Genomic DNA, 17,807 nt, shown 5'->3' with positions numbered 1-17,807 from the left:
TATAATTCCGATTCAATCTTGTGGCCTGACATTCCACAACAAACTACATAACAAAGACACATCATGATTTTAAGCATATTTATTTAAAAGACTTGTGCATTGGATATTATGTATTGAGGATTTCAAGCCTGGATGTCATGGATGACGTATCTCTTCATCCCTGTAACAAGAGAATGGACATTCTACAAGTTGAATATAAGATGGTTCCTAGTCTGTGACATATAATCTCATTTTAACACCCAACAACAAGCGATTGATGACAAGTTTCATTTACAGACTATACGACACATATTTTGGCTATATTATGGCATAACGCACTGATACAATATAATTAAGTCTGAAAGATGAAATGAAATTGATATAGTATTTTAGAATTCTGAATTCAAAATTTGATAAAAGCTACTACCAACATTTTTCAACTGAGGTTAAATGAAAGCACAGTGTGCCTTCTCAATTGACCACTATAAATAACACATCACTTTTAATGATAAATGTCGAATGTTTCTTTTACAATAAAGTCCTGTTAGACTGACTGTCATTGTAAAATTTTGATGTAAATGATGCTAAATTCCTCATGACTTTTCATTTTCACAGTATCATATACCTACCCGGTAAGAGCCATATTTTTGGCTACCCGACTGGTGTCCCCATTTGTCCTGTCGGTGACCTGCAAATGTGCAGATTGCATACTCATGAACGAAAGGGAACAAATTGAACATTTTACGACATTAACAGGTAATTCTAATTTCATGAACCGAAATACACATGTCTTAAACAGTTGCTATGGCAAGTAACAACTTTTTACTGTTACAGGTCAAAGGTAATTTGAATCAATCATATATTAAACTAGCTTAGGTACCTTGTTGGTAGGTGTCTTGATGTCCAGGGTAGGTGTTCACGTGCTCAGGGTAGGACGGGATGTGTTTTGATGGGTAGGAAGTTTGGTGTGCGGGGTAGGTAGGGTAGTCATTAGATGGGTAGGTCTGTCTGTAACTCGGGTATCCATTGCCATAGGATGGCACAGATCGTCGGTACCCTTGTCAAATAAATGCATTGTCATGTTATTGTTATGTTTCGGAGTGAGCGATTGATATTAAGGCTAAAGCGAAAGACTATTAACATTGTTAAACAAGACCAGTATGTAAAACTAATATCTAACCTTCAATATTAAAGTAAATGGAGAATTTATCCTTTTACAAGAGAAGATTACCGGATAAAGTGGGCTATGCAACAAATCCTACCAAACAAAGATTGGAATTTTCACTGCAGTACACATTTTCACGTTTATAAGACAAGCGAATAACATGATATATTCAGGACTTACTTCCATAATGTCCTTGAGAACGTCCTCCCCATACATCTGGAAAATATAAAACGTCAACTAAAAAGAATACCTACTCATGGCTGTACTCAGAAATACATGTATATTCCATTTGTGGTGAAGGGCAAATTACCACTGGAAATCGTATCAATTTAGGACTGAAAATCTGGGATATGAAATGTGCAAACATAACATAAGAGTAGACTGGACACATCCCAGTATAGTAGTTGCGTTTTCTTTGCTAATTGGTTGGAAGAAAATGTATTCACAAAGAAACAAAGTATCAAATACACATATACCTCTGTCACATATAAGAGCAACGGAAGCATGGTCTCTCTAATGTGCAGCTTACGGTGAATAATTTCATGTCTTAATCATTAGAAACACCTACTGAAAGCACAGTCCGTTATACTTTAGAAACATTTGCACAGACAAGTTAAGTGTGACAATTCTACCTCTGGTGTGAATCTAGGATTATGTAGGACCTTGCATTATTGAATAATGTCCGTTGCCGTGGCTTAACATCAGCATCAGTGTTGTAAATAAGTTCGTGTTATAACATTCGGATAGCATTCAGTACTTCAAGGAGTATGAGTTTTCATACAGCATCACTTACCAGTAGGATAATGGTTGCTAGGGTAGTTGTTTGGGACATATTGATCCTTGTACTGTACATCCGGGTACTGGCCGTAGGATGGATACCGATTGTAAACAGCACCGGAACATACAAGGGCGCATGCGCACAGTAGAGCAAGAGACAAGACTGATTCCATGGTTCAGATTCTGCAAGAATAACATGATTCTGTTCAATATCGCCGAAGTCTTGCGTTTTAAATTATGAACCGTATTTAATGATAGAATGGTACATAAATGACCCCAGTGCAGATAAACTAATAATGCGCTATAAAACAGAGATTTAATAACTCTGTTAAATATTGCCAATGCCTTGCGGTGTAAACGTATGAACTGTATATAATATTAGACGTCATTTCATGTTGTACATAAATCCACCAGTGCACTAATTGTCTTTGCTACAAAACAGTGAGTGAATGAGTGTGGATTTACGCCGCTTTTAGCAATATTCCAGCAATATCACGGAGAGGGACAGACATTATACTAATGTGGGGAATCGAACCCAGGTCTTCGCCGTGCGATCGAACGCTTGAACCACCAAGAGAAGAAAAGAAAGAATTCTCACCAGGAAACACCGGAGGAGTAGGTATGATGTGACATAGACATTCGAAGGTCTTATATAGGCCTGTCTGGGCGTATTGATTGACGCAAGGACATCATATTTTCCTTATTACCTGTTTTTTTTCTACGAGCTGTAAATAATCATCAGCTCTGACGTCACGACAGGCGAATTTTGCAATCCTATGGTCTATTTTTGTGTCATCTGTCAAGTATGAACAAAAATGTTAACTGCTCAAGGCGACTGTTTCATTTTATTTATGAGACGAGTATTACTGTTTGTAAATGTATTTACAGTTTAGTTATGGTCGTTTAAAAGCGAGAGCATTAAGATGTAATATGACATGGACCTAAACAATAACATGAATGTCGACTACTGATGCGACTAGTTTACTACCAGTCCTGGACACAATGACGGAAGTCTTATATACATTAACATTGGGCTTCCAATTGTTGCAATATAACACCATTTGATTTATTACTTTTGTGGGCCTTTAGTAATGCCAACAATACAAATTTCACCAGCGATAAGAAACCTGAAAGTTGTAATCATGTATTGGTGAACTTGAATACCCGATCGTAATTGCGTTTTTGTATGTTCGTCAATTAATTAAGAATGAGAGAGAGAGAATATGTCTCAACATACAACCTTGTAGCACACCAATTTCAAAACAAAAATCTCTGAACATATGCCACAAATTACCAAAGGATTATACATACCGACATATCATTCTAATAAATACTAATCTCACTGTGCTACTTATATTGCGAGAAGAAATTAGTATATGTTGTCACTGTTCCTGATTCTGCACTATAAGTTATATTAGTAATACTCTAATCATGACAATATATTGCTTCAGAGATCCATTTCTATAACTTTGTTGTAATTCGCAAATTTTGTTTTATCTTCGACGCTCGGTGGAATCTGCTTGAGCTGATGGTCGCAACTGTTCCACCGACATTTAGTTCTTCAATTATATACTCATTGCTTACCTTTCATATTTACTACTGTTGCTACTGAAAATCGATATGGCTGAAATATTGCCGATGTGACTTAAAATCTCAACTCACTCACTCATGCTATGTGAAAATGAAATGTGTCTTTATATTGTTACAAAACGCATAAAAAACAGAATAAAACAAAACAAGGCGTTTTTTTGAAAGCTGAAGTGACTCACTGCTTCTGCTATTACAACTACTAATATTAATGCGTCCGGGGCCATGCTAACGCTAGCATTCGCGATTTCATTGCATTTACATGATAACCTTTTTCATCCGTATCCATTAACATATATTCTTCCCACTGCCAATTTGTATTTGTCAACGTGTGGTCACAGGAACAAACTGCTGATTCACGGTGCTCTCGATGTCTTGGTAATATTCCAGTCGCTGTGACGTCAATGAGGAAGGTTTTTAACCACACATTTATCAAAACATGTCAGCACTCTTTCTTTCCCTCTCTGTTTCCGTTTAGAATGATTGCTTTATTCTTGATTTTAACGTTTTGTGAAATACCATATAATTGATCCGAAATAAGGTGTAACTGGGATATATTTAAATTTACCATAGCAGTACATTTGAAAACGTCACGAGAGAACATGTAATAGTCAATCATCCTACTACTAGTACTGGATGAAAACTGAAGTCAAAACGCAACCTTTTTCACACGAAACGAAGTGTGAAAATGGCATTATCCTTTACAACGAGAGTCCAATTCTAAAATTTATTATCTTCAATATACACAATATATTTATAAATCATATATATTATTATTAACGCCATGTGTCGACAACTAGCACAATGCTCTTTCGTATGGAACAGTTGTTTATTTTTGTTTATCTTATTTGACGAAGAAAACAAACTTACTGCTTATGCACCTGCTCATAAAGAAATCGCTTGTTGACACATTGTCTTTGTCGATTGTATTATTAGTCTTCCCCAAATATGCCCCAAACATGGTAGATTAGAATCACAAATGACAAAGACATTCTTCACTATTCTCCTTCAGGACGCTTTAAGGAATATTACTTCCCGTATGTTTTTCCCGAATGCGTTGTCCTGAAACGAGATAAGCTACGTACAGACATTATGTATAATTGGTAAACGGTTACATTTCAACAGACAAAGAAAGCATATCAACTTGTTTTTAAAAGTACAAAACTACAAAATATGCTGGTTTATGGAATTTATGTATTTCAAAATTTTAATATTTTGACGAGAAAAGGCACTGTGATGCACAATGAATACAACAGAGCTGATATGTAGCGCTAATCGTAAAATTGTCGTTTCTCATATTACTACTTTCAAGAACTAAAATAAATCAGTATTTTTTAATTCATTTGTGCGCCCTACAAGTGCAACAATACAATCTTGTACACAGCGTCTGACAGCGTCTAGCAAAGTGTGTTGCTCGTTTGATCTTATCAGGGACAGCTTCTCATCAGTTTGTCTCTTAAGCTTCTTAGTATAATCGGAACTTTGTTCGTTGGAGTAACGGTCACAAAGATGTTACGTTTGTCTAGGGAATGGGCAGTCTAGGACCAAACGTCAACGCTGCTTTTGGCAATGACCCCTTGCAAACACCGCACTGTGCTTTGTCCTGTTGCTGCCAGTTCCTGCTATAGCGGTAACGCAAATGGACATGATATTTGGTCATTAACCAGAAGGCATTACGTTACACATCCAGGTCTGTCCGCTCTTGTCCACGAATCTCGTCTCAAACCATCTTGTTTCCTGAACGCCACATGATCTATTCGTTCACCTGCATATCGGTTGATAAGTGTTTCGAAGAACATTTCGAACCTAGCGTGATCAGACAGGCGCGTAGCAAGCCAATTTTTGTTTCGTGTAAGCCCAATTGGTTGCAAAGCTTTATATTTAGATAGTATTGAGGGCTTGCCCAACCTTTTTAGCAACAAGCATGTGTAAGCCCGGGCTTTTTTCATAATGGTAGTTACGCTCTTGTGTGAACAAACACGTATATGTCAGTACAGATTTAGTCATCGTTAATATTGAGATGCCCAACGTGAAGACTGCAAACAATTTTCAATGTCATAAGTCTTAATGGTCGATATATAGTCGGCGAATATCTTGTTCCGACTGGCCATGTCCAGATGAAAGTCGCTGCAGATGACGTCAGATTCGTCCTCAAATAGCTCAACAAGCTAACAAGACGAATTCTATGCCTGCAGCATTCGTTACAGAACATTCTGACATTACCTGAACTGTAATCATTAATATTTGGTAACAAATATGTAACGATTTGGATCGTTGGTAGATATATACTTGCTTACGTAAACATACCAATCCAAACGATTGAAATACACCTGTTTTACCTATTAATAAATGATCATTAGCTGTGGTTCCAACTCAGACGAAAATATGTTGGTAAGGAACTTGCGGTGCGCCTGCGGTGCCATTCTCGGGTCTTTATTCCATGGCATATAGAAGGGCTGAATTTGTATTCAGCATTTCTGTTGACCACTGATTGTGAATCTAACAAGATGGCTGTCTTTTCTGTAGGTGACGACCAATCGGCCAGATTTCGAATAAAATTATTATAGGAGATATTTATATAGCGCACATATCCAGGCAACTAGTGCATGCTCAAGGCGCTGATATTTTTTCCCTCGATCATTCGATGCCAATCTCAATGGCACATCGTATTATCAATCTCAACTCCCTGGGGAGTATACAACTCTTGCAGCCACTAGGCGCACCGGGTGACTGATAATTCTCGTTATTATTCAGATTGATTATAGATTGTGGACTAACTAACCTACCTTCTCATCATAGAAATAGCATGTTCCGACCATGTTCACATGCATATCATGAAAAACGCTTGCGAGTGGAATAATCCATATGTGAGTGTGTTGGGGGTGGGGTTTAATAAATGGCTAATTAAAACAGCTTACTTCATCCACTGAAACCAAGTAGATCTATGACTCCATGATATGATTCGACTGTTTTGTTTTACATCTCCTAGAACAAACTGACGGGCTCATCATAAAGAGTTTAACGAATAAAACAAAGTTCAACTTTGTACACTGCCATATGACAAGCTCTTAACGACCGCGTGACATTAGCGTTTATTTCTACTTTCTCATAGTTAAAATTCCCTTTATGTCGAGCAATATTCCAGCAGATCAAAGATACTCACGCAGCTGCAGATCTTGCTCATAATTTGGTTAGTGCTACTGCTTTCAAGGCTATATGTTTGCGCTTTGTTGTCATGTCCAAATGTATCAACAGTGCCTCTTGAGACATCAAGCATCAGCGTTTATGCACACATTTCAACCTTCTTGTACGTTTGTTTAAGTCCAAAACATTCAGATATGAAATGAACGAGGTCTCGTTCTGACACATTGTTAGTATGTTTGATTTCTGTGTTGTGAGACAAATCTGTTTCCAAAACGTTTCTTCTTATTTGCAAGCCACGGAATCTCAGAACATCTACATAGTAATCGTAATTCAAATTTAAACTCTAGTTTTATTGATCACTTGATTGTCTGGTTTGTTAACGTGTACAAGCTGCCGTTGCATGGCAGGGATACTATTGTCCGGCGTCGGGCGTTAAAATGTTACTATTCATTTTTAAGGCAAATTGTGTGAATGGCATGTTTGTGCTTTTCTCGAACACCTGGTGTCATTGTTGCTTTTCAGTAGTTCATTCATATAGTCTTCAGCTGTTTTAATCTTTACACCACGTGGAGACCCGTGAAGGTCCGGGTTAGAATATTGATCTTCAGTAACCCATGCTTGTCGTAAGAGGCGACTAACGGGATCGGGTGGTCAGGCTCGCTGACTTGGTTGACACATGTCATCAGTTCCCAGTTGCGCAGATCGATGCTCATGCTGCTGATCACTGGATTGTCTGGACCAGACTCGATTATTTACAGACCGCCGTCATATAGCTGGGATATTGCTGAGTGCGGCGTAAAACTAAACTAACTCACTCACTACACCAAATGGAATCCGAGGATAGTCAAGAATGGGCATATATTCTTTTGCACCGACTATCTATATTTTACTAAGCTTCGTTCATTTCGTAAATTAATCAGATCCTCAATATCATACACTGTACTTCGTAAATATACATGAAAGGAACCATATCATACTTACAGTGAGAACCCTCATTCATTTAACAACAGACAGCGACACGGGGTCACCTATTTCTGTACCTGTATTTCTGTATAACTATTGGTGTGAGTCAATCTTCTAACTTGTAATTCCACAACAAACTACATAACAAAGACACATTTCAATGTAAGGTTTATTTATTTGACAGACAGACAGACAGACATATTTATTTGTATATGTGGCCCTGAGGCCAATAGTACATGTGTACAATAATAGCAGTGCATTTATGCGCAACCTGTAAATACGCGAGTTATAGGAACATCAATAAATCCATAAACACCCATTCACAATTTACATTTTTTCTCTCAACATAAGTATGTGGTACCACACAAGGGCTAGCTTAAACAACAAGTCAATGTTTTCTGTGCGAAGTAGCATACAGAATTTATGTCTCGACGGTTGGTTATAGAAAAAATAAGGCAAATATGTTTCTCTTATTTCTAAATATTTCGGGCATACAAGTAATACATGGTACTCATCTTCTTGTGATAAATTGCAGAATGGACATTGGATATCTATTGCATTTGAAGTTTTGGCAAGGTAAATTTCTGTATTAATACAATATTTATATTCTGAATAAATGTTGACACAGGTTGATGACGTTATTTCATTATACCAGTCCTGTTGATAAATGTCTTTACATCTCTGCTTGAATAATTTGATGAAATATTGTGTATTACTTACATTTTGGGCGATCCATACATTTCCAAAGCCATGACTAAAAAGAATAGTTCTAACGAATGAAACCCAATTAATATCTCCGGTATCATCTAGTGTTTTAAGCATTTCATAACTACATCTTGAATATCGTGAAATTGGTTGTCTCATCAATCTTAGCCAATATGAAATAACCCGACATCGGGCGTTAATAAACAGTGGAAAACGTCCACATTCAGCTAAAATAACCTTGTTCGCAGTTCTGTAGCCAACACGCAACAAGAACTTACAGAACTTTGAATGTACCTTTTCAATATTCTTGTTTATGTTAATGCCCCATATTTCTGAGCCGTACAACAAAATTGGTTGAATTTTTCCATCAAACAGTTTAAATGATGCATGGATCGGTAATTCTTTATATTTGCATATGAATTTCTTTATGACATGTAGGGCTCGTTCAGCTTGCATAGATAATGTTTCACAGGCTCTGGAGAATATATTTCTACACGAAAATATTATACCTAAATATTTGTAATATGACACCACCTCCAATTTTTGGCCATTAAGGAACCATTTTTCACTTTTAGAGATTTTACCCCCATTTTTCAAAACCATTACTTTAGTTTTACTAATATTTATCTGAAGACCCCATTTCAAACAATATTCATTTAGAGTATCTATCTTGCATTGTAACTGGACAACAGAATCGGCAAGAATCACGACATCATCTGCAAATAGCATTATTGCAAGATCTCTGATATGTTCGTTAATAAATACATCTCTCGTATCATTTAATAACATTTCCTTAACAAGTTCTTCAACATATAACAGGAAAAGTACAGGTGATAGAATTTATTTATTTGAAAGACTTGTACATAGCAGATTATGTAGTGAGGATTTCACGCCTGGATATGATGGATGACTTATTCGTTTCATTTATGTCTTCATCCCTGTAACAAGAGAATGGAAAGTTTTATGACATTCTACAGCATAAAGTGTCATACGTCTCTGACATATGATCTCATTTTAACACGTACGGACAAGCAATTGATGGCAATTTTCATTCACAGACTTTACGATACTATATTTTTGCTATATTATGGCATAACTGATGCAATGATATAAATTCTAAAAGATGAAGTTAAACTGACAGGATATTTTAGAATTCTGAATTCGAGAGTAAATAACAGTAACTGCAACCGTACACAATAAAGTATGAAACTCTTGTGAGTCGCAAAAATGTCATTGTGAGATTGTGTTGTAATATGTGCAACAATTCTAAATTTCACATGATGTTTCATTTTCACAGTATCCTTATACCTACCCGGTAAGAATCATATTTCTGGTTGCCTGACTTGTGTCCCCACTGGTCCTGTCGGTGACCTACAAATATGAAGATTGCACACGCATAAACCGAAAGAAAAAAGTGAATATCTTATTAAACTTAGTCTATTTTGCACGCTACACCTCAGTAAAAAATTCATGAACCGAAACAGGCATGCCTTAAAAGTTGTTGTGCTAAGTAACAACTTCTGTTACTGTCAAACAAGTTAACAGAGATATTAAAAGGTAATTGGAATCAATCATATATTAAACAAGCTTAAGTACCTTGTTGGTAGGTGTCTTGATGTCCAGGGTAGGTGTTCACGTGATCAGGGTAGGACGGGATGTGTTTTGATGGGTAGGAAGGTTGGTGTGCGGGATAGGTAGGGTAGTCATTAGACGGGTAGGTCTGTCTGTAACTCGGGTATCCATTTCCATAGGATGGCACAGATCGTCGGTACCCTTGTCAAATAAATGCATTCATTGTTATCTTTTGAAATGGGCATTATGGCTAAAATGAAAGCCTGTTTACATTGTTAAACAAGTCCTTAGCGATCAATATGTAAAACTGATATCAAACATTCAATATTAAAGTTAATGGATAATTTATCCTTTTACAAGAGAAGATTACCGGATAAAGAGGGCTACGCTTTAAAGCCTAGCAAACAAAATACGAACATTAGAATTCCCTGCAGTACACTATAAGCAAAATCATTCAATAACAGAAAAAAACCTTTTCAGGTTTACAAGATAATCAATGATATCAAGTTTCAGGACTTACTTCTATAATGTCCTTGAGAACGTCCTCCCCACACATCTGGAAAATATATTCAGCATTAAAAGAATGTCTGTCCTCAGATACAGATTCCATTTGTTGTGAGAGAGTAAGTGTGTGAGTGTGGTTTCACACCTGCTTTCAGCAATATGGAATATTCCAGCAATATCACGGCAGGGGACACCAGAAACGGGCTTCAGATAATGTACGCACGTCGAACCCGGTAATCGAACCCGTGTTCGGCGTGACGAGTCAACGTGTTAACCACTTGGTTATCTCAACGCCCACCATTTGGTATGAAGTGCAAAACAGCTCAGGATCACTTTCTTTATGATGTAGCTTACAGTGTCAAGGCATGTGTCGTAATCATTTGAACCCTCTGCAGTCCTTTAATTTGTACTTCAGAAACACATGCAACAGGCAAACTAGATGTGAGAATTGTACCTTCTGGTGTGAAGCTAGCCACAGTGGACTATGTAGGACCTTGTATTATTCTATAAACTTTATCCGTTGGCATGGCTTAACATCAACAATCAGTGTTGTAAATAAGTTCGTGTTATAACATTCGGATAACTTTCGATACTTCAAGGAGTATGAGTTTTCATACAGCATCACTTACCAGTAGGATAATGGTTGCTAGGGTAGTTGTTTAGGACATATTGATCCTTGTACTGTACATCCGGGTACTGGCCGTAGGATGGATACCGGTCGTAAACAGCACCGGAACATACAAGGGCGCATGCGCACAGTAGAGCGAGAGACAAGACAGATTCCATGGTTCAGATTCTGCAAGAATAACATGATTCTGTTCAATATCGCCAAAGTCTTGCGGTTTAAACATATGAATCGTATTTAATGTTAGAATATATTTTCACTTCATTTGATGTGGTACATAAATGACCCCAGTGCAGATAAACTAATAATGCGCTATAAAACAGAGAGTGTGTGAGTATGGTTTTACGCCGCGATTAGCAATATTCCAGCAATTGTTCTGGGGACACCAGAATTAGGCTTCATACATTGTACCCATTTACAACCACTCGGCTATCCCACTATAGAACAGAGAAACACCCATTGCCATTGTTTAGCGAAGTTTTTAAAATAATAACAAAATTCATTCTTACCTGCGAGAAGAAAACAAAGAATTCTCACCAGAAAACACCGGGGATGTGTGATGTGACATAGACATTCGAGGGTCTTATATAGGCCTGTCTGGACATTATAATTTCCTTATTACCCGTTATTTTTTCTACGGGCTGTAAGTAATCATCAGTTCTGACGTCACGACAGACAAATTTTGAAGTAAACCATCCCATTATCTATTTATGCGTCATGTGTCAAGTTCGAAAAAATCCAATGTTACGTGCTTAAGGCGACTGTTTGATTTATTTATGAGACGAGTATTATTTTTTTGTAATTGTATTTCCAGTTTAGTTATGGTCGTTTAGTAACATGAGCACTGAAATGCAATGAGGAGATAAAGTGAAATGGACCTAAACAATAACATGAATGTCGACTGCTGATGCGAATATTGGTACAAGTATTTTTCTAATGCCCTACGTCTTATCTACATTAACACTGGGCTTCCAATTGCTGCAATATAATTTCATTTGATTTATTTACCTTTGAAGGGCTTTAGTAATTCAAACAATACAATGTCATCAGCGAGAAGAAACATGAAAGTTGTCATAATTTCTTGGTGAACTTGAATTTATGTTCGGCAAGTTTATTGATTAAGAATGAGAAAGAGAACATCTCCGTACATTATATATTTATTGGTTATATTTCAGGTTTACTACTGAAACTAAAATGTGTCTTCATATATTCTTCCCACTGCCAATTTGTATTTGTCAACTTGTGGTCACAGGAAAAACTGCTGATTCACGGTGCTTTGGATATCCTGGTAATATTCCAGTCGCTGTGACGTCAATGACAAAGGTTTTTAAAGATAACATTTATCAAACATGTCAAAACCTTTGTTTCCCTCTTTGTTTTCCTTCACAATGACCGCTTTTTGTATTTTAACGTTTTTGTGAAATACCATGTAATACAGTCCGAAATAAGGTCTAATTGAAATATTGAAGTATACCATAGCAGAAATTTTGAAAATGTCACGCAAGAAATGCAAACAGTCATTCATCATAATAATAGACATAAACTGGCAGTCATGTCTATCAAGGTTCACTGGGAATGAAATGTAAAAATTATGGAATACTGTAAGGGACATTCTCGCGATCTCGACCTTTGGAAACAAGGTTAAAATGCTAAAAGTGCGAGAATGCGAGATCGCGAGAACGCGAGATTTGGCCAAAATATCGCGTTCTCGCGATCTCGCATTCTCGTGTTTTTGGTACATAGCACTTTTTGTCAAAAGTCGACAACGCGAGAATGCGACATTCGTACATGCTGTCAAATCTCGCAATCTCGACTTTTCAAATAAGGCCACAAAAACACGAAATCGCGAGAACGCGAGAATGCGACATTTCATTTTCTCGCGTTCTCGCGATCTCGCGATCTCGCGTTCTTGTGCTTTTGTGCCAATTACCCATACAGTTCTATGTAACGATTTTCAAAAACACGAGAACGCGAGAACGCGAGCTTGCGACATTTGACAAGTCTCGCGATCTCGCTTTCTTGCAATCTCGCGTTTTTCTACCAATTGCCCATACAGTTCTATGTAACGATTTTCAAAAACACGAGAACGCGAGATTGCGACACTTGACAAATCTCGCGATCTCGCGTTTTTCTACCAATTACCTATACAGTCATCTTGAACTGTGATCACGGGTAGCTCAGTCGTGGCAATGGAGTTGCGTCCCTTGAGCGTGCCAGAAACCTATGCTGGTGGGTTTCATCCTACATCGAACTGATAATCCGTGATATAACTGAAAGATAAATACTGTTGAAAGTCGTGTTAAGCCAAACTCACTCACTTATTTAGAGCAATGCACGTGCCCCGGGCTGTGAATGGGGGGTAATTTCCAATATTACCATGCCGAGCTTGTGAAGGTAATGCCGCAATAAATTAATAGACAGAGTTTGATTAATTTCTAAAAAAAACACGGGAGGCGGGAAGTATGTTGATTTACATTTAATTTTTGTCTAATCGAACTTTTTAAGGCACCTGTGTACATTCACTGTAGAAGGATTCGATTCACATGCATCATGCATGTTCAGTAGGGCTACGTTTGTGGAGTATTTTATCAAGTAAAGAAAGTAGGAATGTAACAGGGGTGAATTAAGTGGTTGTATATTGTGTACGTAAATGAATAACTAATCATCATTATCTTATATCAGGATATAGTGGTCTCGCAGACGACGACTTCTTTATGCATTTAAGTTGCAATTAGTTGTCAGTTCAGCTGCCTCTTGTCCTTGTGTTTCAGTGAGTGAGTGATTGAGTTGAGTTTCTATGGCGGCGGTATGTAAATAATCGAGTGTGGACCAGACAATCCAGTGATCAACATCATGAGCATCGATCTGCGCGATTGGGAACCGATGATATGTGCAAACCAAGTCAGCGAACCTGACCACCCGATCCCGTTAGTCGCCTCTTACGACAAACATGAGTTCCTGAAGATACATTCTAACCCGGACCTTCACGGGTGTCTTTGTGTTTCATGTACAGTTCTGTGTGACAGTTTGGTCAGAATCAAAGGTTAGTTATTATACATTATAATTTTACATACATAGTAAATTAAACCCTAATATTAATCATTACACAAAATAGGTATAAATATGCCCATGATAACAAAATAAAAGTCAATACACAATATACCATTTAACGTGTATGAATGTGCTTATGGTAGTTTTCTATATGTCCAGTCAATATGTTGGCTAGTAGTTCTTGTTTGGTAACTATTTTCTGTATCATGTAAGATTTATATATCTCATCTACGATGTATATTGTATGTACTTGACAAAGATTACATTTGATCAGTGTGTTGTTCTTATATGGGATTATTGCATGCGTTGACTGTGCGGCTGCTGGATGTGCAGACACATTCTCGTGTAACCCACAGGATAGGTTTCTTTGTACAGTATCTACAGTCTATTTAATCATTATACTATGTATTATTATAAGTCTTTATGTCAACACTCATTTTGTATATCACTGTAAACACGTGATCACGTAAGTCACCTGTGTTATATTGCATCGCGTAATACCTGTATATGATTGTTGATAGGCACATTTATGCACTATATTTATTATGATGACATGTTCATCAGATGTGATTTTATGTTATGTTTGTCGTGTATAAAAAATATTATTGTTATTACAGGGTGTCTTCTTCCACCACGATATGGAAATAAACAGATATCTCACTCATAACCCGTAGTCTGTGGTTAATAACACATTGGAACTCCGCCATATCATGGCTGCCACAGGAACACAACTATTAGCGATACAAATGTATTTCTATTTCTTGGAACTTGAAGACAAAAGAATAGTATAAAGCAGGATGTTTTGTAGTAAGGCGGGAGCGGAAGAAAATCTATTAAAGTAGCGAATATGGTATCGAGTAAAACATCAGACATGCTCATTTTAGCCGACTGCTACAAATTGGCCTGTAAGAATTTTGTTTGAATGAATATGCTAGCCGTATATGATATTGCATCATGGAGAAACTCACTGGTCTGTGATTATTTGTATAACTGACGGTGTAGCTGCGAATTGATGCGGCTTTAAGCACTATTTTATCACTCACTGACGTTAATATATTTCCAGCTTCCGGACACTTTCATGTTTTGACTTTTATTGGACATTCATATTCACAATTTCGTTTGTTAAATTATATTTAACACGTTGAGGATTTTTAAGTACATAGGAAATTGTAACAACGGGAGCGTACTTATATACACTACCCTACACATCGTGTATGTAAATTACATAGCATTTTCAAGCTATGTCATAATTTTGCTAAATGCTACTTGGGAAATGAAAAGCATGAAAGAAGCATGACCACAGCACTACTAAGATGCGCATGCGCCTTGACCTTATGATATTACGCATGCGCAACGACAGCGTCTAAAACGCGAGATCGCGAGATCGCGAGAACGCGAGAAAATGAAATGTCGCATTCTCGCGATTTTGTGTTTTTGTGGCCATATTTGACAAGTCGAGATTGCGAGAATGCGAGATTACATGCTCTAAGCGCACATGTCCGAGAGGAGATGAGATAAGCTACACAGAGAAGGCAAATCTGAACAGGAAGGTGTTGAGTTGGGTCATAAGCTCTGACAATGATTCACAGTCTTTCAGGTACTGGGGCAGAAGGTCCAGTCTTTAGAGGCTGAATATGCAAATGTTTCCTCCCCATAGCGGGATGTTTTTACCATGGGAACATAGCAGGTGCTTTGGTTTGGGAGCGTAAAGTTCTTGCTGGTGTGTAGGCTATGATCTTTGTTCATTGGAGTAATGGTCAAAATATCTTATATTTCCGATGTGCCTTGGCAAATGACAGTCTAGGACAAAACGTCCCGTTAGAAACAACGTTTTATGCTTTGCTCTGTTGAAACAAGCCGCGGTGATAGCGGTAACACACATTGACACAAGGCCTGGTCATTGTCCACAGGGCAATATGATACAAATCCAGATTTGTAGTCCACGGATCCAGGCCCAAACAATCTTACATGATCTATTTGTTCACTAATTGCATGTCACTTGATTTGTGTTCAACCGTCAGGCCTGAACATTTCGAAACTGGTGTGATCTGTTTCGTCGAACTTAAGACGCCCAACTTAACGCTGCAGCCGTTATCAACGTCATTCCTCTGAATGGTCGGTAGGTCGTAGTCGGCGAATACCTTCTGACGACTGATGGTTGCAGAATGACTTGGATACAGGGTCCTCACCTTATTAGCGTTTATCTTCCGCTTCCTGAAACAAATTTGTCAATCAACATCGTCGGTTTCATCATACATTATCCCCCAACGACAAACTTCTTGAAACGTGCAACATCGCCAAAACACAACACTGGGTGAAGATTCGTTACGGTTGGGTAGAGTATATTTTAATCATTCTGACTTTAATTGCACTGTAATCATTAATATTTGTAAAAAAATGAAAAGCACTTTCTTTTGATCGTTGATAGATATCTTTTCGACTTACGTAAAGTCACGGTAGACAAGCGTATCGATCAAAACGATTAAAGTACAGGTGTTTTACGTTTATATATGTTATCATTAACTTTGATACCAAACTCAAACCACCATCAAGTATGTTTGTAAGGAACTTCCAGTTCCGCCTACAGACTGTTCCCATCCTCGTTTGTACAATCCTAACAACAGTCATGGTTTCAACATATATTTGTGGACCATTGCGTTTTTAATCTGATGTTTGGACACAGAGATGAAACTGCCACGTATGGCACAGCCAGCAAAATGTCTTTTCTGTAGGTGATGACAGATCAGTCAGTTTGATAATGAAGCGAGTCATTTTGAAAAGAAAAACATCACTTGAGTTTGGCTTTGGATTGAGAATTGTGAAAAGGTTTATGACTGAATTATTTTTTTCCAGGACAGATTATCTATATATGGTGTAAGATGTAAGAATGACTTCTACAGTCGATTTAAGGACGGCATAATACTTGCCGGATGATACTTGCAATTGTTTAAGATGAACGACTGACCTATTCAGTAAACATCGTTCGTTAAATTGCGCAGGACAACTGACAAACTGTTTTAGTTTTAATGCCTGGTCGTGAAGACTCAGTTGACTATACTGAAACGTACATATGTGGGTTCACTGGAAAGCTTCAAATTGGTCTGTTTTTTAGTCGTTTTTTTTCTTCTTGCAATTATTTAAAATATAGATTGTATATTGACAGTGTGTAAGCCATGATTCTGACAGGGATTATCTGTAGCTAAGCATGCATAGGTCTTCATTATTGTGTACATAATCTATTACATCTTTGGACCCGTTATGATCCGGCTTAGAATTGATCTTCAGCAACCCATGCTTGTCGTAAGATGCGACTAACGGGATCGGGTGGTCAGGCACACTGACTTGGTTGACTCATGTCATCGGTCGCCAGTTACGTAGATCGATGTTCATGCTGTTGATCACCGTATTTTCTGGTCCAGATTCGATTATTTATAGACCGCCGCCATAAAGCTGGAATATTGCTGAGTGCGGCGAAAATCTCAACTCACTCACATCTTTGTACGTAAGCATGGACCTCTTTCTCCTCGCCCATTTATATTAAGACCCCAACTCCACCCATATTCATGGATACTGTCATATGTGTCAATTCTTGTCTGAAACTGATAATAAAATTGTGGAACCTATATATTGAAGGCTGTCCATTAAGCAGACATGTCAGTTTCCGGGGAATGTCAGTTCCCGTCCCGCCACATAGCAGATATGATGCAAATACTTCATAATCACAAAGTCAAATTA

The 17,807-nt window shown here is 37.6% G+C and overlaps 2 protein-coding genes across 2 annotated transcripts; both read right to left on the bottom strand.

Annotated features, from left to right (window-relative positions):
- Positions 1 to 64: 64 nt before the first annotated feature.
- Positions 65 to 2,102, bottom strand: LOC124267859. The gene is made up of 5 exons (XM_046702851.1): positions 1,938 to 2,102; positions 1,325 to 1,360; positions 860 to 1,036; positions 609 to 667; positions 65 to 160 (listed from the first exon to the last, which is right to left on the bottom strand). The coding sequence occupies exons 1-5, from the start codon at positions 2,092 to 2,094 to the stop codon at positions 155 to 157; spliced, it is 435 nt and encodes a 144-aa protein (XP_046558807.1). The 5' UTR covers positions 2,095 to 2,102; the 3' UTR covers positions 65 to 154.
- Positions 2,103 to 9,159: 7,057 nt separating this feature from the next.
- On the bottom strand, positions 9,160 to 11,571 carry LOC124267858. The gene is made up of 6 exons (XM_046702850.1): positions 11,531 to 11,571; positions 11,026 to 11,192; positions 10,413 to 10,448; positions 9,917 to 10,093; positions 9,633 to 9,691; positions 9,160 to 9,258 (listed from the first exon to the last, which is right to left on the bottom strand). Exons 2-6 carry the CDS (start codon positions 11,180 to 11,182, stop codon positions 9,253 to 9,255), a joined length of 435 nt encoding a protein of 144 aa, XP_046558806.1. The 5' UTR covers positions 11,183 to 11,192; positions 11,531 to 11,571; the 3' UTR covers positions 9,160 to 9,252.
- Positions 11,572 to 17,807: the final 6,236 nt, after the last annotated feature.

The sequence above is a fragment of the Haliotis rubra genome, unplaced genomic scaffold (genome assembly GCF_003918875.1).
Source record: "Haliotis rubra isolate DU_JTF1 unplaced genomic scaffold, ASM391887v1 Scf1340, whole genome shotgun sequence".
Taxonomy (NCBI): domain Eukaryota; kingdom Metazoa; phylum Mollusca; class Gastropoda; order Lepetellida; family Haliotidae; genus Haliotis; species Haliotis rubra.
The sequence above is the reverse complement of the archived record's forward strand: the minus strand, read 5'-3'. Positions and strand labels throughout refer to the sequence as shown.

Bases quoted from the DNA above. Each gene is read 5' to 3' on its own strand.
- LOC124267859 (XM_046702851.1), bottom strand. From the start codon at position 2,094: ATGGAATCAGTCTTGTCTCTTGCTCTACTGTGCGCATGCGCCCTTGTA. The intron at 1,037-1,324 runs GTAAGTCCTGAA...TTATTTGACAAG, and splicing joins TTCTCAAGGACATTATGGAA to GGTACCGACGATCTGTGCCA. The intron at 668-859 runs GTACCTAAGCTA...GCACATTTGCAG, and splicing joins TCAAGACACCTACCAACAAG to GTCACCGACAGGACAAATGG.
- LOC124267858 (XM_046702850.1), bottom strand. From the start codon at position 11,182: ATGGAATCTGTCTTGTCTCTCGCTCTACTGTGCGCATGCGCCCTTGTA. The intron at 10,094-10,412 runs GTAAGTCCTGAA...TTATTTGACAAG, and splicing joins TTCTCAAGGACATTATAGAA to GGTACCGACGATCTGTGCCA. The intron at 9,692-9,916 runs GTACTTAAGCTT...TCATATTTGTAG, and splicing joins TCAAGACACCTACCAACAAG to GTCACCGACAGGACCAGTGG.